Raw genomic sequence first — 23,431 nt, forward strand, 5'->3', positions numbered from 1 at the left:
ACCAGGCCTTTGGTCAGGGCTCAGCCTGACTCCCCTTTTCTTTTCGTATAAGAACTACAGTGGTACCTCAGGTTACATACGCTTCAGGTTACAGACTCCGCTAACCCAGAAATAGTGATTCAGGTTAAGAACTTTGGTTCAGGATGAGAACAGAAATCGTGCTCCAGCGGCGTGGCAGTGGCAGCGGGAGGCCCCATTAGCTAAAGTGGTGCTTCAGGTTAAGAACAGTTTCAGTTTAAGTATGGACCTCCGGAACGAATTAAGTACTTAATCTGAGGTACCACTGTAATATGAAAGAAGCCCCCCAGCCTTCTCACAGGCCCATATAAGAACAGCGTAAACAGCTGGGCCTGATGAACATTTACTGTTCCCAACCCTAACCCTGCAGAAAGCCTTCTAATTAGACTTTAATGTGATTTTGACCTGTTTTTATGAGGCAATATAATTATTGTTTGATTTTATACTAATGTTATATATCTGATGTTAGCCGCCCTGAGCCTGACTTCGGCCGGGGAGGGCGGGATATAAATAAAAGTTGTTGTTGTTGTTGTTGTTGTTGTTGTTGTTGTTGTTGTTGTTGTTGTTGTTGTTGTTATTCAGGCCTTAAGGTACTGAAAATTATAGACTGGTTAGCATAACATCTGTCCTGGGAAGACTTGTAGAAAGTATGATCATTCAGTCAGTCATAATTTTATTTGTACGCTTCTCTTCTACAAAAACAATCAGGCTCCAAGTGTCTCACAACAAAGAAAACAGGAAGACATCTCAAAATGAACCAAGTCCAAAAGTTTACTCGTGGCTTTTCTAAAGTGATAGAATTTTAGTGGCTTCAATGATTCCTTCTTCTTAACTGCTCCTTGTTATTCAACTCAGGCCTCAGTATAATAATATAACATTTTGGGGAAAATATGCAGCCAAGTATCCCAAAGCTGGAGGCCAAGATGGAGAAGATCTTGACAGCCACCATGTATTTTCCTTTGGTGCTCAAGTACGTTGGGACAAAGGAAAGCCAAACGCTACAAAAGACCAACATGCTGAAGGTGATGAACTTGGCTTCATTGAAACTGTCAGGCAACTTCCGGGCTAGGAATGCCATGATGAAGCTGAACATGGCCAGGAAGCCCATAAAGCCCAGAGCACAATAGAACATGAAGGATGATCCTTCATTACATTGCAATACAATCTCTTTGGTCACCGAATGCATGTCTAAATCTGGGAACGGAGGAGATGCTGCCAGCCACACAATGCAAATGGCGACTTGTGTAAGGGAGCAGGAAAGAACAATGGAAATGGACAGTCTTTTCCCTGCCCACATCCTCATCCTGCTCCCTGGTTTGGTGGCCATGAAAGCCAGAACTACAATGATGGTTTTGGCCAACACACAAGAAATTGCCACTGAAAAGATTATGCCAAATGCGGTTTGTTGTAGAAGACAGGTAAGACTTTCAGGCTGGCCAATGAATAGCAAAACACAAAGAAAGGAGAGAAGGAGGGAGAGAAGGAGAACGTAGGTGAGGCTCTGGTTGTTGGCTTTGACTATGGGAGTGTCCCTGTGCATAATGAAGATTCCCAGCACCAAAGCTGTGATGAAAGACAAGGAAAGAGCAGAACTGGTCAAAGTGATTCCCAAAGGTTCTTCATACGTCAGGAAGGTTATATATTTTGGAATACATGAATCCTGGTCGTCATTTGGAAACTGATCTTCTGGACACTGGAAACAGTTCTCTGTGTCTGGAAAACAAAACATCAGGTCTGAAATAATCAAATCTAAATGTGAGAAAGAGCTGGATGAATGTTGTCGGGTTAAAAATGGAAGTATAACTATTTGCAAGATGTTGTTCTCACAGATGAGCAACCCAGCAGCACTGGATGCTCAGTTTTGTCAATGAATAGGTCTTTCCCTACTACTTATTGTTGGGGAGGTGCGGAACAAACTACTTCTCCTCTTGGTCTGGGGAAGGGCAGCCTTGCCATTTCCACACTGACTGCTGAAGGAGCAGCTGCAGGGACCACTGTTAACCCTTTCCCTGTCAGCAAGAACATTCTGCACCAACTGTACAAAGGCAGTTGACAGCACCAATTGTCAATTTCTTTTGTACAGCAGAGCTGCAAGAAAGCACACTTTGGCCCAATCAATCACATAGAAGATTTTGAGCTGCTGGGTCTGGGATGAGTACATGTAGCTTGGTGTTCTTTTGCTTTTCATCTCAAGAGACAATAGACTGAAAGGTGGGGCATAAGTCTTTAAAACGAATGAATGAGTTTGGTCTGTGTCACTTTGACATTACCTTTTGAAAACTGTGGCATTCCATTGTTGATATTTTATCGTTAGATTGCTTTAAGATGTTTTACAGGAAGCAATTCATGAATGGAATTTATGTATCATGTGTGATGTCTTCCAGGTGCAAAGATTCAGGATGTGGCAGAGAAATTGCCAAGTCTTGTAAAGCCCATTCACCACAACCCTTTCCTTCTGATCCATGTGGGTACTCACAATTCTGCCGCAACAACCTTCGATGTATAGCAAGGGGCTGTGCGACTTGGGGCAGGAAGCTGAAGGACCTTGAGACACAGGTGGTCTTTTCATAACTCCTTCCTGTTGAAGGCCATGGCCCAGGAAGAGAGAGGAAAATACTGGAGGTAAACCACTGGCTGTGCAGGTGGTGTCATCAGGGAGGGTTTGGCTTCTTGGACTGGGCTATGTTGACTACATGTCCGTTTATCAGATTGCATCTTCATTCATATCAGCAGCTACCACCACCATTGTAGAATTGTGAACTACTCTTTTGACACAAGGGAAATGACTCTCTCTATATCCTGATGTCAATATCCCTGATAAACTGTGTGCACGATATTTCTTACCCTTCTGGTTTGAGATCTTCCCTTCCGGACATGGAATGCAATCATAGCAGCAAAATGGCTTCCCTTCCTTCTTGGCCTTCTGATTCCCTGGGTGACAATTGTCATTGCACACAGAAAGGGGCTGTGCCTGTCCATACATGAAAGAAAAGAATGTTTTAATTTTTGCAAGTTTGTACCTCAAGGGTTAGATTTTGAATCAAGGAGGATTTCGTTTCATTTTGCAATCTGGAGCAAGCCTCCCTTTTCTGCACCTGCTGGATTATACCTGAATCAGATAAATGATCACTTGTCTGTGAACCTTTGCAGAACACAGTTCACCCAAACTTAGATTGGCAAAGGGTGCTCTAATAGACTTCTTGACCCACCCTCCCTCTCTTTCTTTCTTTCTTTCTTTCTTTCTTTCTTTCTTTCTTTCTTTCTTTCTTTCTTTCTTTCTTTTTCTACCTGCTTGACATGCTTGCTGAAAACATTTGACCAAAAAAAACACACAATCCAATGTTCCCAGAGCGACCTGTGAACCACAGAATGCTTGACTATAGCACAACCTGAATGGCCTTTACCTGATTAAAGCTCTTGGGCCACACAATAGCATTCTCAGAAATGGTGAATGTTTCTTCCCGTAGTGCCATGGGGTCTATCTTTCCAACTCTGGCTCTCAGAAAGGACTGGTTTGGGAATGTCACCCAGTTGGTGATATCAAATCCTGTTTCTAACTCTCCATTTTTATTGAAGGAAATTGTTTCACCAGAACTGCTATTAAATGAGGTTCTTCTCACAAAATGGTTGAGCTAAATTTCGGAAGGAAATATAAGAACAAGAAGATAGGGGTGTTAAAGGATATGGGTAATGAATCTGTATTTTGGTGGAACCTCAGATATACCAGAGGATGGCCCACCTAGCCTAGCATCATGTTCTCACACTGACCAACCATAGAAATCCCACATATTATCCTCAATGTGGTTCTCAACAGTTAGTATTCAGAGGCATACAGACTCCAACTGTGGAGGTAGAACATAGCCTTTATATCTAGCAGCATCTGGTAGCTCTTGAGTTCAACTTGCTCCTCAGGATTCAACTCATATGAATAAAGCATATTGTGAGGGGGGGGGGGGTAGACCAGTAACTGTTTTGGAGCTGGCTCTTGAAGGCCGAGGAAAAGATTAAGTAAGGGGAGGGTGTACACATCCATCTCTAGGTCCTACTTAAAAGCATGGGTGCACTATAAATAATCTCTACACAGGGAAAGACAAACTCGGTGATAGAGCGTGTGCTTTGCATGGAGTGCATCCCAGGTCCAGTCTCTGACATCTCCAGGTAGGTCTGGCAATGTCCCATGTCTGAAACCAAGGAGCTGCCAGCCAGTGTAAACAAGACTGAGCTAGACAGACCGATGGTCCGATTCGATATACTTGGCCTTCCTCTGTTTATTCATGTTTGCTAGATACCTTTCTGCCTGTGTGATACTTGTAATGAAAGTTGTTACATAGACACCCACCCACGTACACACACTAGCTTCCATCAATACGAAGAAATTATCAAATTCCCTCTGAACCACTGCTAAAATCCTAGGTAAGGTAAAGGTAAAGGTACCCCTGCCCGTACGGGCCAGTCTTGCCAGACTCTAGGGTTGTGCGCTCATCTCACTCTAGAGGCCGGGAGCCAGCGCTGTCCGCAGACACTTCTGGAGCCAGCGCAGCACACAGAACACCGTTTACCTTCCCGCTAGTAAGCGGTCCCTATTTATCTACTTGCACCCGGGAGTGCTTTCGAACTGCTAGGTTGGCAGGCGCTGGGACCAAACGACAGGAGCGCACCCCGCCGCAGGGATTCGAACCGCCGACCATGCGATCAGCAAGTCCTAGGCGCTGAGGCTTTTACCCACAGCGCCACCCGCGTCCTGCTAAAATCCTAGCAACTATTATTTACAGTTTTTAAAAGGAACGCAATGCCAAGTGATGCATTCAATTTCTTAAGGGATTTGGCTTTTAGATGCAAAATAGCCTTGATAGACAGCTTTATACACTGTCTGGATTCCACTTTTTGTTCTCCCGGATATAGTGGTGTTTCCTGCATAAGTTTCCTCAAGACATTACCTTCCACAGCTGTTGACCCAGAATCTTCATTCTTCCTTCATCCACCAATGCTCTGTGCTTGAACCTGGATGAATGCATGGCATGCAAAGCATGTGCCACAGCAAAGACAGCACTGTAAACACTGTAGCTGTGGCCTGTCATGCTCATTTCAAAAACAGAGGCAGGCAGAGTCTCCAGCTTCTCCTTCCCACTGCAGATCTCACCATCCCGCTTGTTGACCATAGGTCTCGGGAAGAAACATTTGAATGCTTCTTCCCAAAATGCCTCGATAAAGTCATATTCTTTGTCTGAAGTAGGGTTTCTCATCTGGAGAAATTTCTGGAAAGCTGACACTTCCTCTGAGTGGACAGCAAAGACTATAGAACCATGGAATAAGCCTATGTCCCACGTCCTTTGGAAGGGAACTGATGCGAAATCCATCTGAGTTGTCATAATCCAGACTTTATCTTTGCCTTTTACTGATGTGTCCTCAAGTTGTGAATACTCGTGAAACATTCTCAAAATTATAATGGTATCAATTTCCCCCTGAATGATCACCGCATCGGCAGTGCTTCTCTTTACAATATTGCTTGTTTCCATCCCTTCTGACACTATGACAGCAATGTCATTGGAGTTAGTCATTACTGGGAATCTTTCAATGAAATCGAAGCAAATCCCTCTCTTGACAAACTGGGGAAGTATGTTGCTTACAAATGTCTCTCCATTGGCATCGCTCACAGACAGCACCCCAACCCACGTCCACCTGAAATGCAGCAGTAGCTGGAGAATCCCTTTATACTGATGAGCCACATCTGGGAACATCTGGTGGTAGAAAACGGTCTGGGTTGTCTGCTTGGTCACTGGAGCAGAGCCATATATGAGCTGAAGAAATGAAAGAAGGACAAAAGAGCAGGAAATTTCCAAAATTAAAGGGGGAGGGGATAATTCTGTGTCGTTTCTTTCTGTTGAAGTTGTATGCCAATTATTAAAGAAGATTTTAACCTTGATTAAGAAGTCTGCATTTATTGAGTGCTGCTGAGAATTTCAAGTGTATGTGTTTGTGAGGCAGAAACAGGCTGAGCATTCATATACACCAGGATTAGGACTCCTCAGACCTTGCTTTGGACAGTGTGACCTGCCAATGCTCTCAAGCTAGCCCTGGAACAACCACCCCACTAGCTCTGCTACGCACCTTCAACAGAGATTATGACATTTTATTTATCCGGAAGGAAGATACAGAGGGGTGCCTGTAAAAAGACTTATCCTACTGTACAAAGGTAACATTTACATTCATTGCACTGCCACTTTTGCCTCTCACCCCAACCATCAATTGCAGAGCTCTCAAAAGGTTGCTCAGGAGGGAATGTGGTCCTTGGGCTGGAAAATGTTCCCCATTTCTGCTATGCTTCCCCAGCTATGCTTAGAGAGAGTAGGGTCAAAAGCAACGCTTCATATTAGATCACAAAATAGAACCATATTATTTTAGTCTGACTTAATTTCATTTCCAAGCAAAGAGGAACATGGCCAAGGACTCAGGGTATTTGAATACTTTAATTGCTTCTACTTGGTAAAATGAGGGTCATTTTTTTTTTTTTGCAAGCTTGTCTTGTTTAACTATCATTTATATGCTATAAATGGTTCTAGTTGCTACTTTTAAAGCCTTCACATACCTGTGGTTTATTTACTTTGGCTTTATTTCATGTCTGGATTTGTCTGACAATGATAAATAAGTGTATATATGTTATGTATAATATCATCAGATCTTCTGTGAAAACATTGCAGTTTGCAGGATCATTAATTTTTTTAAAAAATAATAATAAAACTATTCTTAAAATTTTGTTCTCTTATTCTTGTCTTCACTCCCCCATTCTGAAAAAGTGTTGAAAGATACCTTCCTCAAAAACATCAGACCTTCATTTCCCCTGTGAACTTCACCTCCAACTTTGTACTTCTTTGTACATTAACAAACATTGCTGCTTATTTACAGTTTTTCCCTGGAGAAAACCTACAGTTCCTTCCATATCCCTCCTCTGAGTTTGAAATATACAAGGCAAAGAGGAAATGTAAGTTCTTGAGATAGGTTTCTTGGGACTGACATATATAGCTAACTTATAAGTTAAGCAGTGGAGTTTTTGTGGACCTCTTCAGACTCAATGTCTATGAGAACATCAGGCTGATCCTTCCCCCTTTTACATTTAAACATTTAATTCCCTTCTCTACTGATCGCTCAACACATTAAAATAATCTGTATTCTGAAGACAAGGATATATTCAGTACTTAATTTTTCTGAATGTACAAACTGATCTTGAAAACCACCTAAAAATACTTCAAATCACCAAAACACAAGTGAAAATTACTTGTTATACTCCCATGCTCTAGTGCACACCATACCTGTGGGATTTTGTAGATGCGCAGGATGTCTGCCATGTGGAGACAAACTTCAGAGATGGGCCCCCCAATGACAGCTACTGGATTGTTGACATTATCACATTTGTAGTTAGGGATGAATCTGCCCTGGGTGGAGAAGACCTCCATTGAGGCCTGATAGGTCCACCTTGGATTAAAATAGCTATTGTAGATATGGAAGCCCAGGGTGAGATTAGGCAAAATCTTGGGATTTTCATTGATCTCCTCTACAGCAAATATCAGTGCCAGGACATGCTGGTAGATCTGTAGCATGACCCTGAAATGAGAGGATTGGAGGATTTACAAATTATTTCCATCCCAAAGATGAAGAAACGTTGCCATGCACAGTTGGCCTTTTGTCACATGGGCTCAGCCACCCCATACTATTTTGAGAGAACCTGTTTGCAAAGTTCTCATTGAAAGTCACCTGCCCCCGTCATATTTTGGAGATTTAAATTTCTTAGCGTTGGTTTTCAGAATGGCACTGGTGCATCCAGAATTTGACGTTGTCTCATTTCTAAAAACATATATATGCACACAAATTGCACCTTATAAAATGAGAGTGAGCAGAATCCCTGAACTATCAGAAATAGTTAAAAACAGACCATTTTTATCCATACCTCACCTTCCATTTAAGAACAGTGGCCTAGTTTTGATGGCTACAATACTGAACTTTGCTCTACCTTATTTCCTTGTAAACCACTTGGAGGTTCTATTTCTATATTTCTATATAATTTTTCTGTGATCTTAGGGTTGGAGGTTGCCATTAAAATCAAAATACAAAATTTAGCTGAGTTTCCCCAGAATAGAGGAAGTACTGGGGAGATCAATTGGGATCTTATGCCCTTATTTTTTATTGGGGAGGGGTTAAACATCATGAGAGAACATGGGCTAATGTTTCATCTGAGCTGCTTCTCCTTGGAAAATAATATGAGTTTTATGACTCAATAATTTAGCTAGTTTACTAGTAAGGGTAGCATCTCCCTTTTTAAATAATTCTGCTTCCAAATATCGATGATCATTTTGGACTGTGGCTATTTATAATCTGCAGAAGCTGGTTGTTATATAGCGAATTATTTCAATATTTTGTGTCCAAGACAATCAGAGGCAAGTGGAAGTTAAGATCACCACTGGAGGTCCCTGCAGCACCATTAGTTGAATCACTCCTTCTATGGTAATCCCAGTTTGTAGGGGCTCTAACCTAAGATCCATCTTTTCCAGAGCTCAGTCACATAGTGGCCAACCAGACACTCATGGAAAACCCACAAACCTCCATGAGATTCATAGGACAGGCTATTTAATATATCAGGCAACCCAAGCTTTGGAGAGCCCATACCAAACACACAGGGCAACCTATTCTATCAGTTATAATACAAGACATCTTTCAAGATTAATTTCAGTGGAGCAAGGAGGGAACCCTGTGGGCACCAGGGAAGATCTTTGGGGGTGCATGCATGCACCACAGGTGCCACGTTGGTGATCCGTATAATGGAAAGTTTAAAAATCTTACAAAGTTCCATCAAAGAGGTCCATTGAGGGACATTCTATGAACGTTATTGGTTTGGAAAACATGTACATCATAGACACGATGCCAGCAATGGTGAGATCTCCTGGATGGTGGAACTTATGAAGAATAGGAAGAGGGTCACTGGTGCCACATTTGACATCTGGAATCTTGCACACTACCTGAGGCAAAAACACTAGTACTAATACTACAGATGCCACTAACTTGCAAGAAAAAAATTCTTCTCCACACCCATTCACATTCATTCTCTTCAAGCATGGCTTGAATGGACACACAGTTGGTTGATGCACAGCTCAAACTGCAGAAGATAAAGTATCAATGATCAAACTGACAAGAGCCCTGACTGTCTCTAGCCCCAGCATAGAATGATACAAGGTTTATTGACAGCATACCTCCTTCTTCTGTGCGTGGTTTTGCTGGTGATTAGTACTGAAGCTCCTTTGGGACTTTGTGGAAAAGTAGGAGTCATCATGTTCAATTTGATAATTAGGAAGAACAATAATTGCCTATTTAGAATCACAGATTCTGTGAGACGATGAGGACAACATGTTTATCTGATCTCAGCAGGTCTTCTGTGGTCTTCATCACGTGGAGAGCAAGAGAGGCATGAGCTTGTCATGACCAAGAGCAACTGAAAACCCCTCAGAAAACAAGTGAGCCTGGAATAAGACCAATCAACCACAAATGACTTCTTTGCAAAGTCTACGTAAAAGATCTTATATTTAGAAAGTTTTTAAAGACAGAGATACTTTTGGAAATCCAGGTGAAAACTTCAGTGGCCATTGAGTAACCAGTAGGGTTAGATAAGAGTTGAACATATTAGTAAGAAACGCACAGGGTTGTATTCAAAGTTAGTAATGCTTAGAGCAGACCCATTTACATTAATGGAATAACTAATTTAGGTCCATGAATTCAATGGGTCTACTCTGAGTATGACTAATGTTGGATACAACCCATAGTAGCAGGCACCAGTAACATGTAGTAAATTCACTAGATTTGCAGTCTGTAGAATAATCAAGATGTGCATCTGCTGAGCATACCGATAGATCCACCATCCTGCTGAATCTCGCAATGAGAGCATTAATATCGAACTTCATGGTGCTGCTGTCGAGAGAATAGCATGTAGATGCAACATAATTGTCAGCAGAGATAGCCAGTTTTGGGTTTAGGAAGACCTTGATCTTTATACTGTGGATGCGGGTGGCGCTGTGGGTAAAAGCCTCAGCGCCTAGGGCTTGCCGATCGAAAGGTCGGCGGTTCGAATCCCCGCGGCAGGGTGCGCTCCCGTCGTTCGGTCCCAGCGCCTGCCAACCTAGCAGTTCGAAAGCATGTCAAAGTGCAAGTAGATAAATAGGGGCCGCTTACTAGCGGGAAGGTAAACGGCGTTTCCGTGTGCGGCTCTGGCTCGCCAGCAGCGATGTCACACTGGCCACGTGACCCAGAAGTGTCTCCGGACAGCGCTGGCCCCCGGCCTCTTGAGTGAGATGGGCGCACAACCCTAGAGTCTGTCAAGACTGGCCCGTACGGGCAGGGGTACCTTTACCTTTACCTTTACCGGCAGGCGATCAAAAGTAGAGGGAATGTGCAACTTCTAAGAAGAAATGAAAACCAATAGAGACAACAGATACACATGTGCAATGGAGCTCACAGACAAATTTCAGTGTGGTGGCTGTAATCTCCAGACTGCTTGTGATATGGATGTTAAATGGACTGGTTTGCTCTCTAGCACATCTCAGTTCTGTTAAGTCCTGCTCATTCTCACAGCTAGAGATGCAGAAGCCAATACTTGCATAGGTTTCAAAAGAGTGAGCAAAAGAAAAACACCTTAAAAATGAGACCTTAAGGAGAGGGAAATAGTATAAAAGGAAAACATGATTTGCAAGATCTGTATTTTTATGTGGCACTAAAAGCTACCATCTGACTCACTTTTTTATACCTATAATACTTCAAAATTGAAATGTGAGCCATAGAATCATAGAACCGTAGAGTTGGAAGGGGCCCTGAGGAGCATCTAGTCCAACCCCCTGCAAGGCAGGAATATGCAGCTGTCCCATATGGGGATCATTCCTGCAACCTTGGCAATATCAGTGCCACACTCTAACCAACTGGGCTATCCAGGTCCACAGTCATGCAGTTCACTAGAATATTGAAAAAGTCATCCAAGCACCTGACCGATTTATATACTTGTTGCTTTGATAGCCCACCCTTCCTCCCAGGAATTCCAAGTAGCATATGTGTTCTGTGTTTTATTCTCACAACCAGGGATTTTTTCCCCAGCTGGAACTCAGTTCCGGCACCTCTCAGGTGGGTGCCATTGCCATTATAAGTTGTTGAACCAATTGCAGTTGGTGAAAGGCACTTCTAGCCTCTGACACTACCTGAGACTTCAGTAAAGTGCAAATTAGGTGCATTGGGCTTTCAACGTAAACCAAATCAAATTCCCCCCTCTCCCTCGCAAGACTGTCACTGACCCAATCAGTTTGTGTCATAGAAGCAGAGAGAGAGAAAACACTTCAGTGTGTATATACATTTATTCCTGATTGCGGAGTTCAACAAATGCAAACATATGGGGGAGAAAATAATTACTGTATTAAAATGACAAGAGATCTTACAGCACTACAGTTTGCTCAATTTTATTCTCTTGCCACACAGGTCTCCTTTTTAAATACTCATCTATTTAGCACAACACATTTTCAATGTCACCACAACTCATGCAACAGCAATGCAGAAATCCTTTTCAGTAAAAAGGTGATGCGATGACTCCCAAATAAATTCACTCAAACATGTTTCTTGCAGCTATGTGAAGTCCCTGTGCTTCCTTCTGACCAAGGGACGAGGGCCACAGAATATTAGATGCACCCATTTAGATTTAGGTAGGTAGCCGTGTTGGTCTGACGCAGTCGAAATAAATAAATAAAATAAGAGAATTGTCCAGTTGCACCTTAGAGACCAACTATGTTTGTTCTGAGTATAAGCTTATACCCAGAACAAACTTAGTTAGTCTCTCAGGTGGTACTTGACAATTTTCTTATTTTATTTATTCATTCAGACGCCACAATGCTTTCTTCTTCTCAGCTGCTGCTTGCTGTTCAGTTCAGGCCTAAGCACAATAATGTAGCATTTTGGGAAGAATATACACCCCAGTAAGCCAGCACTGGAAGCTAAGATGGAGAAGATCTCCACAGCCACCATGTATTTCCCTTTGGTGCTCAGATAGGTGGGAACGAAGGACAGCCAAACACTACAAAAGACCAGCATGCTGAAGGTGATGAATTTGGCTTCATTGAAACTGTCAGGCAACTTCCTGGCTAAGAAAGCTACAGTGAAGCTGACAATAGCTAGTACACCCATGTAGCCTAAGACACAGTAGAACATGGTGACTGAGCCATCATTACATTCCAGAAGGATTTCTTTAGTCATTGAGTGCATGTCTAAGTCTGGGAATGGGGGAGAAGTTGTCAGCCACACACCACAAAGAGTGGCTTGAATTAAAGAGCAGGAAGAAACAATGGAGAGAGTCTGTCTTTTCCCCACCCATTTCCTCGTGGGTTTGGTGACCGTGAAAGCAAGAAGCACGATGGTTGTCTTGGCCAGCACGCAAGAAACTGCCACTGAAAAGATGATGCCAAAAGCAGTTTGTCGAAGGAGACAGGTCACCTTGTCAGGCTGGCCGATGAAGAGCAGTGAGCAAAGGAAGGAGAGGGAGATGGAAATGAGGAGGGAGAATGTGAGGCTCCGGTTGTTGGCTTTGACTATGGGAGTGTCCCGGTGCTTAATGAAGATGCAAAGCACCAAAGCTGTGATGAAGGAAAACGAAAGAGCCAAAGTGGCCAGACTGATCCCCAAAGGCTCTGTATAAGACAAGAAACTGATGCATTTTGGAATGCATGAATCCTGTTCTAGGTTTGCATAATGATCTTGTGGACATGGAAAGCAGTCATCCATATCTGAAAAAGAAAAGTTTGGTTTCTGTACATGGCAGCATTATGTGCATTGCACTAAAATTATCAAGACCAGCATTACAACAATATGAATGAGACTTTACAGGTTCAAATCTGGCAAAGAACTAAGTGGTCTCCTCATGCAATTTGTAATATGCCAAACTATGGGATGTTCCATGGGCCACTGGGTCTTTATGCCCACCTCCACTTTAGAAGCTGAGTCCTATGACTGAGGGTGACTTCTCTTCAAAGATATTATCAGTTAGAAGTATGCAGAATATTTCTATTTTCCTTTCTGTTTTAGCTTATATTCTTTCAGCTGTCATTCTCTTCATTCCATTTCTGTTATAATCTCTCTCTTTCTTGGGGAGGAAAAACACCTCCTGGAAGTACAGAATACCCTTCCCCTCCCTCTCTTATCCTGTTTTCATCCCACACCTCCCAACATGTCAGTTTGTATTTCAACAGCACTTAGCATATTCTGTCCTTATTGGTCTTTTCTGGGAGGTTGACAGTGCAGGTATTTTTAAAGGGATATCGAAGTTCTGAAAAATGTAGCATTCCCAAAGCAGACCCTTCTATCTCCATTTTGTGTCTCGTTCATGTCCCCTCCCCCTCCCCAAATAATGATTGACACATGTGGTACTGTGATTCCTATCTTTATCTACATAATGACAAGTGATTCCTAATAATATTTATGTAAGATGCTGCCCTCATATCATTAACCAGGCAGAGGGCCTTCTCGATAGTGGCGCCCGCCCTATGGAATGCCCTCCCCTCGGATGCCAAGGAAATAAATGACTATCTGACTTTTAGAAGACACCTGAAGGCAACCTTGTTAGGGAAGTTTTTAATGTTTGATGTTTTATCGTGATGTTATATTCTATTAGGAGCCACCCAAAGTGGCTGGGGTAGAAACAAAGAAACAAACATCATCATCATCATCATCATCATCATTATTATTATTATTATTAAATTGACCACAGGTGGCTAGACTGGATGGCCCTTCTAACTCTTTGATTCTAACCATCCTTAAATTCTACATAACCTTTCCAATTGATGGTTAGTGACCCCATTAGTGTCCGTAGACTCTGCACATGACTTCCTTACCTGTTTGGTTGGAAATCTTCCCTTCTGGACATGGAAGGCAATCATAGCAGCAAAATGGCATCCCTTCCTTCTTTGCCTTACGATAACCCAAGGGGCAATTGTCATTACAAAGAGAAAGAGGCTGTGCCTGTCCACAGATGAAAGAGGAAAATGTTTACTATATTGTGAAATTTTGCAGTGTTACAGTGTCTGCCATGTATGCTTCAGCTGAGATGCCTTGGGGTCCCTTCCAGAGCTACAATTCTATGATTCTATCTCATGAAGGACAGCCAATCACTGTGCCAAGCTTGAAATCATTTCCCCCTTATAGTTTACTGTGATACCAGTCCTGTTTGGTTCGTCGTTTCTGTGATATTTCACTTGTCCAAGCTATTCTAGTACGTTCCAGGTGCTGTGTGAGTACGGAAAAAGAGAAAGAATGAATATTGATGACCCCCAGCCACTCTGGGGAGTCGTGGGCCAGACAGCCTCACCCCCTCACACATGAACGGCGAACCATTCTGGGGGTTGGAGATTTGTCCAGTCTTTTCTAAGCACATATTTCAGTGTGAGGGTCATGAAGAACCAGGAATAATTGGAAGAACTCTTGTAGGGCTCAGAGTGTGGGTTGGGTTATTCCTATGGGGTATGATGGGGGTCGTGTATCTATTGCCTCGCTCCAGGTGGTTAACACTCACTTTGGAGCTGTTAAAGTTTTCCAAGAAGAATATTTTATTTGATGAAAAGAAGGGTTTTGGATGGGTGACACCACCCAACTGACACAGCAAAGAAGACCTCTGCACCCATGTCACCATGTGTACACTAAAGCTATAGATGAGCAGAGCTATGCCACTATCTGAACTGTGAAAAACTGAAGATGGGACTAATGAATAGCCCCCAATACATGAATGGACCTTACCTGGTTAAACCTGTTGGGCCACACAATGGCTTCCTCATAAATAGTGAGCACTTCTTCTTGAGGAGCCATGGGGTCTATGCTTCCAACTTTGACTCTGCAGAAAGACTGGTTTGGGAACGTGAGCCAATTCATAATATCAAATCCAGCCTCTATCTCACCATTTTCATTGAAAGATACTTTTCCTCCAGCGCTATTGTTAAATGAGATGCTTCTTACAAAGTGGTTGAGCTAAATTGGCAAGGAAAGAAATAGCAATTCATGAGGAAATCATGGGGGTTTCAATGAATCTATCTAACGAAAAGTTTGCCCTAAGAATGACTAAAGCTGGATTCTTCCAAATTCAAATTTACATTAAGATTTAGAAACAGAAAATTTGTCAACTAGACATGCATAGAATGATTCCTCCCCTCCGCCCATCAACAGATGGAAGAGACAGGAGCAGATTGATCCATGGTCTCTAAACCAACTCTTATGAGGAACGGTTGAAGGAGCTGGGCATGTCTAGCCTGGAAAAGAGACTGGGAGCAGATATGATAGCCATCTTCAAATATTTGAAGGACTGTCATATGGAATATGCAGCAAGCCTGTTTTCTCCTGCCAGATTGAGGGAGTTGCCCCAGATTGAGAGAGTTGGGGATGTTTAGCCTGGAAAAGAGAAGACTGATAGCCATCTTCAAGTATCTTAAGTGCTGTCTAATGGGAAATGGAGCAAGGTTGTTTTCTCCTTTTCTGGAGTATAGGACTTGAACCAATGACTTCAAGTTACATGAAAGGAGATTCCGACTAAACATCAGGAAGAACTTTCTGACAGCAAGGGTATTTGACTGTGGAGTGGTCACCCTTGGGAAGTTGTGGACTCTCCTTCTTTGGAGATTTTTAAGTAGAGGTTGGATGGGCATCTCTCATGGATGCCTTAACTGAGATTCCTGCATTGAAGGGGGTTGGACTATGTGACTCTTCAGGTCTCTACCAACTCTATAATTCTATGATTCTATGCTCTTATGTTCCTACATTCTTAGTGTGCTCAGAACATTACCTTCCACAGCTGTTGACCCAGAATCTTCATTCTTCCCTCATCCACCAATGCTCTGTGCTTGAACCTGGATGAATGCATGGCATGCAAAGCATGTGCCACAGCAAAGACAGCAGTGTAAACACTGTAGCTGTGGCCTGTCATGCTCATTTCAAAAACAGAGGCAGGCAGAGTCTCCAGCTTCTCCCTTCCAGTGCAGATTTTCCCATTGTCTTTGTCTATCATGGGATTGAGGAAAGAACATTCAAATGCGTCTCCCCAAAACTCTCTGATAAAGTCATATTGGTTTCCTGAAGAAGGCTTTATCATCTGAAGAAATTTCTGGAATCCTATTACCTCCTTAGAGTGAACGGCAACGGAGATAGCACCATGAAGGAAATCTATGTCCCAATTTCTTTGAAAGGAAACTGATGCGAAATCCATCTGGGATGTCATAATCCAGATTTTACCTTTGTCATTTGTTGATCTCCCCCAGTCAGTGTAGACAGGCAGCATTCTCAAACCTACCATGGTATCGATTTCACCATGAATCATCATTGCATTAACAGTGCTATTCCGGATAACGTTGCATGTTTTTATTGCCTCATCAAGTTTCTTCTCCAAGTCATTGGAGTAAGTCATTGGAGGCAATGATAAAATGAAGTCAAAGCAGATGTCTCTCTGAGCAAACATGGGAACCACTGTATGTACGAATTTCTCTCCGTTGTCATCATGTGCAGATAACACCCCAATCCATGTCCACCTGAAATGAAGCAGTAACTGAAGAATGCCTTTATACTGATGATCCACATCTGGAAACATCTGGTGGTAGAGGACAGTCTGACTTTTCTTATTTATCACTGGAGCAGTGCCATAGATGAACTAAAGAAAATGGGGGGTGGGATCAAGGTAGGAACAGTTATATAGAGAAGACCTGAGCAGCCCTGTTCAACAATTACACCAGAGGAAACATATATGGCAGCTTCTCCAGAATGGAAGACAGAATAGATGCCCTCATGGAACAGCACAGTGGAGTAGTCAATCAGTTTCACAGGCACATCTCTTTTTATGCTTTACTATCCATAATTACATCCATACTTCAAAGACATATCTTCATTATTATCTGTAAATAAAACTTATCAGAACAAAAATTTCAACAAAAGAATATAAGTATTCCTATTATTAATTTAGTACATAAATTTGACTTCCCGTCCTTTTCAAAATCTTTTCATTCTAATAAACCTATTGCCCAAACTTATCAACATATTAGTAATGAAATAATAATGCACATCTGTATATGTACATCTGTTTTAACCCCTTTAACCTTAGTTATTTACAGAGATTACTCAAAAGTTGCAACCAAATTCAGATCGCAACAATTATTTTTTAAATATCTCTTTAAAGGTTCCCAGTTATCAATGAGGGAGAACCTTTAAAAGATGTTATACCGTTGGTAATTAAGCCCTTTCAAATTCACAGGCATATCTCACATGATGTCAGTGCAATTCAGGGGTAGATGGGATGCTGCTCAGTAGGTGTTTTGGACTTCAGTTCCCATAAGTCCCAGTCAACATGGCCAATGGACAGAGACTGTGACAATTGTAGTCCACAATTTTTGGAGGGTAAACATTTTGGCTGTGCCTGATCTAAGGAATGTGTTCATTTTAAGGAAACACAGCCTTCTGAAATTAAAAATAACAGATCTTAGTTAACTTAAACGTTTCTTTCTTTCTTTCTTTCTAAAAAAAGTTATTCAAAAGTTACAATACAGTTACAATACAATGCATTTCCAAGGAATATAGAAGCTCCAAAGATACCTCTGTGATGATGGTGATATTAAAATATCCTGTTCTTCTTCAACAAAAGAGAAAAAGGGAGACCAGATTGTGTTAAAGGTATCTTTTTGGGGGATGCCTTTGATTAGTTGCTGATGGTATGTTAAGTGTTTCTGACTACCTAAATTGTATAGAAATTTATTCATTTATGTGACTACAGCAGCAAGAATGTTACCTGCTCAAAAATGGAAAGAAGAAGCCCCAGCAAAGGAAAAATGGATACAAAAACTTATGGAATATGCAGAAATGGTGAAACTTACCGGAAGAATAGGAAGTTAATTTGGATATGCAGAAGATATTAAAAATAAATTTAAGGAACTGCAGAAAGAGGGGGAAGGAAGTTGAGTTTCAAAATATTAAAATGACTGTAAAATCAGTGAAATGTATATATCTGAAAAGTATATTTTAAAAATATATGTTTCTGATATATAGGATGATATCCAGCATTAGTCATACACAAAGGTGATCCTTTGTCCAACTTAACTGGGTATCACCCATAACCTACATGTTTTTCATAAGTGGAAGACATCACATTGGCTAATCCTATAGCAGGTCTTATAGCAAGGTGGACAGAAAGTACATCGGGATCTAATGGCAGATCTTGCAGATAAGACTCGATACTGGTACGCTAGCGCAACCATACGCATGGCCACAAGTGCATCAACATGTCTCCGCAAAGCACTATAACACACACACACACCAACAACCCTCCAAATGCCCCCAACCACTGTATTCTCTCAATAGAGGCTCACATTTTAAATACATTTAAAGGGACAACCTGTCAAATCTTCCACTGTTAAATATGGTATTTTGGAAGCAATTCCTATCTTCAATGTACAAATCAATATCTGAAACCAAGGCATTTGGCTAATGTTCTCTTAAACTCTCTAGCTCTGCACACATGTATTACCTGTGGAATCTTGTAGATGCACAGGATGTCAGCCATGTGGAGACAAACGTCAGAGGTGGGCCCCCCAATGACAGCTACTGGATTCTTGATATTATCACATTTGTAGTTGGGGATGAACCTGCCCTGGGTGGAGAAGAGCTCCATTGAGGCCTGATAGGTCCATCTTGGACTGAAATAGCTGTTATAGATATGGACGCCCAGGGTGAGATTAGGCAAAATCTTAGGATTTTCGTTAAGCTCCTTTACAGCAAATATTGAGGCTAGAATATGCTGGTAGATCTGAATCATTGACCTGTAATCAGAAATATAAAGAAATGCTGTCATGCAGAGGGGGATATTTGTCATATTTGTTTACAAGAGCACTACCAGTTTCTGCTTTGAAAGTTAGCAGTTAAGAGAAGGCTCTCTAAAAGAAATTCTCTTCATTCCAGTTTCTCTTTGGATTGTAACATTTCTCCCCAAATTCTGGAGAGTCGAATTACTTTTTGTTCTTTCTAAAATGGGACCGATATATCTAGAATTTAACATTCTCCCCCTTTTGAACAAAAATATTATTATTTTGGGATTTTGCACACATTTGCAAACATTTCAGACATAGGGAAATTGGAGGGGTGGGGGTAGGAGGTGAGTAGAATGTGAATAGAATGGATGCTAATAGTATGTGTGATGGATACACACAGGGAAAAATAGAAGTTATAGTTAAATGGCAAAGAAATGAAAATATACAGTCTGTGACAAGGCAGTTAGAGCTCAGATGCAGGCACAGTTGATAACACAAAAATCAGAGTACTTTTACTCCTCTTTAAGCATTGCTATCCCATAAATAAGTTCTGTGGATAGGCTTTTTTACTAAATGGGTAGAAATTAAGGTGGCTCACAAGGGTGGTCGCTACTTCATTTATTTTATGGCATTTTGTGCAATTGGCTATCAGTGACCATTTCCAGCTGCAAAAATTAACCATCTGGGGTAACCTAATATTCTTCCCCCAAAGCCAATGAGCACTGAAATGAAATATTTTATAACAGTCCCCCACCCCACCCCGCCAAGGGCCACTCGCTGATCTAACACCTAGATGAGTAGGGCTGGAGCAGGACCAACATTTGCTAGCTCTTTTTAATTAGAAAATTCTTCCAGAAGGAGGCTTGTGATACTGGATCCTTGTCTGGAATTATTTAAATAAAAATGGGAACACGATGGAGATGATGTGGTATTTAGTTAGGGAAGGTGTGCCATTCATTAAAGAAAGGAAAGATGGATTGGCTGTGAACTCCACCCATCCACTGGACTTAATAAGGACAGACTTGTCATGGAAAAAACATTGAAGGAAACTTACAGGACGCCATCAAAGAGGTCATTAGAGGGACGTTCTCTGAAACTTATAGAGTTGGAGAATCTGTATATATGAGACATAATACCAGCAATAATGAGGTCTCCTGATTGGTAATGCTTGTGAAGAATAGAAAGAGGCTCACTGACATCACATTTAATGCTGGGAACCTTAGACACCACTTGAGGCAAAAACACCAGCACCAACATTACAAATGCCACTATCCTGCATAAAACAACCCCTTCTGCATTCCAATACACTTGCCAATACATTATCCTTCTCTGATTCCAATGTTGAATAGCACATCCTTATATAAGTGGCGGCCCGGTTTATCTAAGTTTCAAACTGTGTCTCAGTGATCAGACTGACTGAGTGGCGATATCTCTAGCTCCAACTTGGAGTGATGCAGGGGATATTATAAATATCCTTTAGTCTTGTTGCTTTGCTGAAGAAGATAATAATCACCAGTCATAAAATTACAGGGTAGATAATAATCTCTTGCTGTTTCTATGAGACGTTGCTGAAGAAAATATGCTTATCACACCTCAGCAAAATTTGCTCCCAGTCCTCCTCCTTACAGTGCAATGACTGACATCAAGAAAAGATTCTCAAGATAACGAGACATCTGTATCTGTATGTGCATGTTGCAAATTGAGCCAATTTGTCTGTTCTAGTTCAGTCTTGTCGGTGCTGAAATCACAGGCTCATTACTTCAGGATAGAAGATTGTCCAAACTCTGCAAAGAGCTGTGTGAAGTTTAATACCAAAAAACAAACAAACACAAAAACAAAACAGTGTTCATGCCAGTAATATCTTTGGTGGGGATTTCCACAACCTAGACAGCACCACAGAGAAGGTCACATCCTATTTCACCTCAGAACGAGCTTCTCCAGACATTGGGAAAAACAAAAAAGGCTTCTTCCAGTCTTAACTAATTGGCATGTCCATAAAGGGAGTTAAACTTGATATATAGATATCAAAACGATTACAGCTTTACATGCTACAACCAGTCCTTGGAATGATGGGTACACATACCCCTAAACATTTTTTGAATCTAAGCTTGGCCTCATTGTTTGGCGGTATTTCAATATGTGTAGAAAAATGAGAGTACCCTAAACATTTTTTTTAAAGAAGAAAAAAAGCACTGGATGTTGCTAATGTATATGCAATCAGTGCATAGACAGGAGCTCGTCCTACACTCGAGTAGGACCCAACTGGCATGTTCTCTCCCTCTTGGTCGATTGTTCGGGAGTTTCAAAAGCTTTCTTCAGTGCAAACATCACAGCGACCGATGCCAACAGACATCAGTACACTTAGGGATCTGCAGAGTCTTCCCAGTTCACATAGCAGACCTCTGCAACTCAGCATTTTGGCTAATCTACTTTATTTACATATAAACACACACGGAGCACTGCAACATGGCTCCCTCTCTCTCTAGCATCAAACAGCAAAGAGAAAGAACAAAGGACAATAGTCCCACTTGACGGAACACAGGAACACAAACACCCTGTCTCCGTCACTTCCCACTCGGTGGAGTCAAAACATACACCTTCATGTGATTGACAACAATCCCATGACTGCAATCACAGAGCAGGAATTCTAACACCTCACCAAACATAAGATGCTAGCAGACACATTTGACAGTAGCTGCAACTTCCAGTTTGTCTTCAAGGCAGCCTCAAAAAGAGGGTGCTATGGAAATTTAATAGGGAGGTTACCAGAGCATGGATTGTTGTGGAAAGGCAATCATATAGATTACTGTGACAAAGTATCAGTATGATGAAATAAGCATGTGAGGCACTGAACAGGAAACATGTAGCTACAAAGATGGGGATAATCAAGTCCGCAATAAAAGATGGAAACAAAGTATAAATTTAGAGGTCAGGAGAGATGAGAGTGATACTGTGGAAGGAGAATAAAATAAAATATTTTTTAAAAAAATTGAAATTTGTGTGAGAAGGGCTGAGCAAGTGAAGGTTGGAATGTGAAGCTTGTGTTTGCAAGAGAACCAGGAAAGGGGGACAGAACGATACATGCAAAGGAGCTGTTGCTTTAACTGTTGAGAAAGAAGGAGGAAGACAAAGATAAGAAAGTTGACGTGCCTCATGATTAAAGCAGTATAAGCTAGTAGAATGAAGTATTGACATACACAGACATAACTGATCCTTTGCTCTCATTTGCTTGTGCAGTTTTTATATTTGCTGCTCCACCCTCCAACTACTTGTGGGTTGAGGTTGTGTTGCACCGGCTTGCTGACATTTCCAGCCCAATCCGAATAACTTTATTGTACTAGCTATTGGCCATGACAAATCTGAATCAAAAATAAATACCAGCAAAAGGGGTGTCACGCCACAATAGTCTCTATTTAGATCTCTGTGTCTCCCTTACAGTTCAATGCTATATTGTCCAGGGTCTTCTTTCTGATCTTTTTGGCCACCAGAGCAAAACGGGCAACTTTGTGAGTCACTGAAGTGTTTGCATCGCTAAGAAGCCATGGCACCTTCTCTGCCAAGGAGAGACATCCTTCTTGTATGGATGGTAGGGTGGGAAATTGCCTCCTAGGTCCAATGTATAATGAGCCATATAGCAAATAGCACAAGGTGTATTCCACTTGTGGTTGCCCACATATACAGAGTCTGTCTTCGTACAGTAAAAGGTAAAGGTAAAGGTACCCCTGCCCATACGGGCCAGTCTTGACAGACTCTAGGGTTGTGCGCCCATCTCACTCAAGAGGACGGGGGCCAGCGCTGTCCGGAGACACTTCCGGGTCACGTGGCCAGCGTGACAAGCTGCATCTGGCAAGCCAGCGCAGCACACGGAAACGCCGTTTACCTTCCCGCTATAAAGCGGTCCCTATTTATCTACTTGCACCCGGGGGTGCTTTCGAACTGCTAGGTTGGCATATGCTGGGACCGAACAACGGGAGCGCACCCCGCCGCGGGGATTCGAACCGCCGACCTTTCGATTGGCAAGCCCTAGGCACTGAGGCTTTTACCCACAGCGCCACCCGCGTCCCTTTTCTTCGTACAGTAGTACCCTGTTATATCGTCCATCTAGGACATTGGAGGGCGTAGCTTGAAAACAGAGCTTAGTAAAAGCAAATCTTAGTGAGTCTGGAGACTTGCTGACATTTGGTGTCTGAATGAATGAATCTTTATTTGTGTCAGCCATCGGCCACAGCAATAAAAGACAATACAACAATACAGTTTAGGGTTTTTAATTAACAGTCAAATAGTGGATCTTATTCTGATTGCCCCAGCTAAAAACCTTGCAACCTTTGCTGTAACCTGCTCATCTTGATCTGCCAAGAGAAAGGATACTGTGGCAGTGGTTAGGCGACCCAGAAGGACAATAAAAGAGGGGTGATAACCTCATTTATCAAGTCTTTATCAAGCCAGAAGGGCATGCGCCACCGATTCAGTACTGCCATCTCCACAGGGACATAAGTATTTTTCTTGTGGAATCTGTTGGAATCATCCCTCTAGTACAGCCGAGGGCAATACATTCAATCTTGCGAAGGCAAAAACATGCC

General features: G+C 42.0%; 2 protein-coding genes across 2 annotated transcripts; both read right to left on the reverse strand.

Annotated features, from left to right (window-relative positions):
• Positions 1-820: 820 nt before the first annotated feature.
• Positions 821-9,962, reverse strand: LOC114587197 (vomeronasal type-2 receptor 26-like). Its single transcript, XM_028711205.2, has 7 exons — positions 9,906-9,962; positions 8,851-9,026; positions 7,326-7,503; positions 4,956-5,816; positions 3,423-3,650; positions 2,863-2,989; positions 821-1,731 (listed from the first exon to the last, which is right to left on the reverse strand). Exons 1-7 carry the CDS (start codon positions 9,960-9,962, stop codon positions 830-832), a joined length of 2,529 nt encoding a protein of 842 aa, XP_028567038.2. The 3' UTR covers positions 821-829.
• Positions 9,963-11,416: 1,454 nt separating this feature from the next.
• On the reverse strand, positions 11,417-18,715 carry LOC114586912 (vomeronasal type-2 receptor 26-like). Its single transcript, XM_028710764.2, has 5 exons — positions 18,572-18,715; positions 15,851-16,708; positions 14,815-15,042; positions 13,917-14,043; positions 11,417-12,812 (listed from the first exon to the last, which is right to left on the reverse strand). Exons 1-5 carry the CDS (start codon positions 18,713-18,715, stop codon positions 11,911-11,913), a joined length of 2,259 nt encoding a protein of 752 aa, XP_028566597.2. The 3' UTR covers positions 11,417-11,910.
• Positions 18,716-23,431: the final 4,716 nt, after the last annotated feature.

Source organism: Podarcis muralis, chromosome 16, assembly GCF_964188315.1.
Source record: "Podarcis muralis chromosome 16, rPodMur119.hap1.1, whole genome shotgun sequence".
NCBI lineage: Eukaryota > Metazoa > Chordata > Lepidosauria > Squamata > Lacertidae > Podarcis > Podarcis muralis.

What these genes read in the sequence shown, in the direction of transcription:
- LOC114587197 (XM_028711205.2), bottom strand. Translation starts at nt 9,962, where the DNA reads ATGAAGTTCGATATTAATGCTCTCATTGCGAGATTCAGCAGGATGGTG. An exon ending in GCAGGATGGTGGATCTATCG is followed by an intron (nt 9,027 to 9,905) that starts GTATGCTCAGCA and finishes TTTTTGCCTCAG; the next exon opens with GTAGTGTGCAAGATTCCAGA. An exon ending in GAAGATCTCAAACCAGAAGG is followed by an intron (nt 1,732 to 2,862) that starts GTAAGAAATATC and finishes TTTGTTTTCCAG; the next exon opens with ACACAGAGAACTGTTTCCAG.
- LOC114586912 (XM_028710764.2), bottom strand. Translation starts at nt 18,715, where the DNA reads ATGGAGCTCTTCTCCACCCAGGGCAGGTTCATCCCCAACTACAAATGT. An exon ending in TGGGTCAACAGCTGTGGAAG is followed by an intron (nt 15,043 to 15,850) that starts GTAATGTTCTGA and finishes TTGCCAATTTAG; the next exon opens with CTCAACCACTTTGTAAGAAG. An exon ending in GGCCCAACAGGTTTAACCAG is followed by an intron (nt 14,044 to 14,814) that starts GTAAGGTCCATT and finishes ATCTGTGGACAG; the next exon opens with GCACAGCCTCTTTCTCTTTG.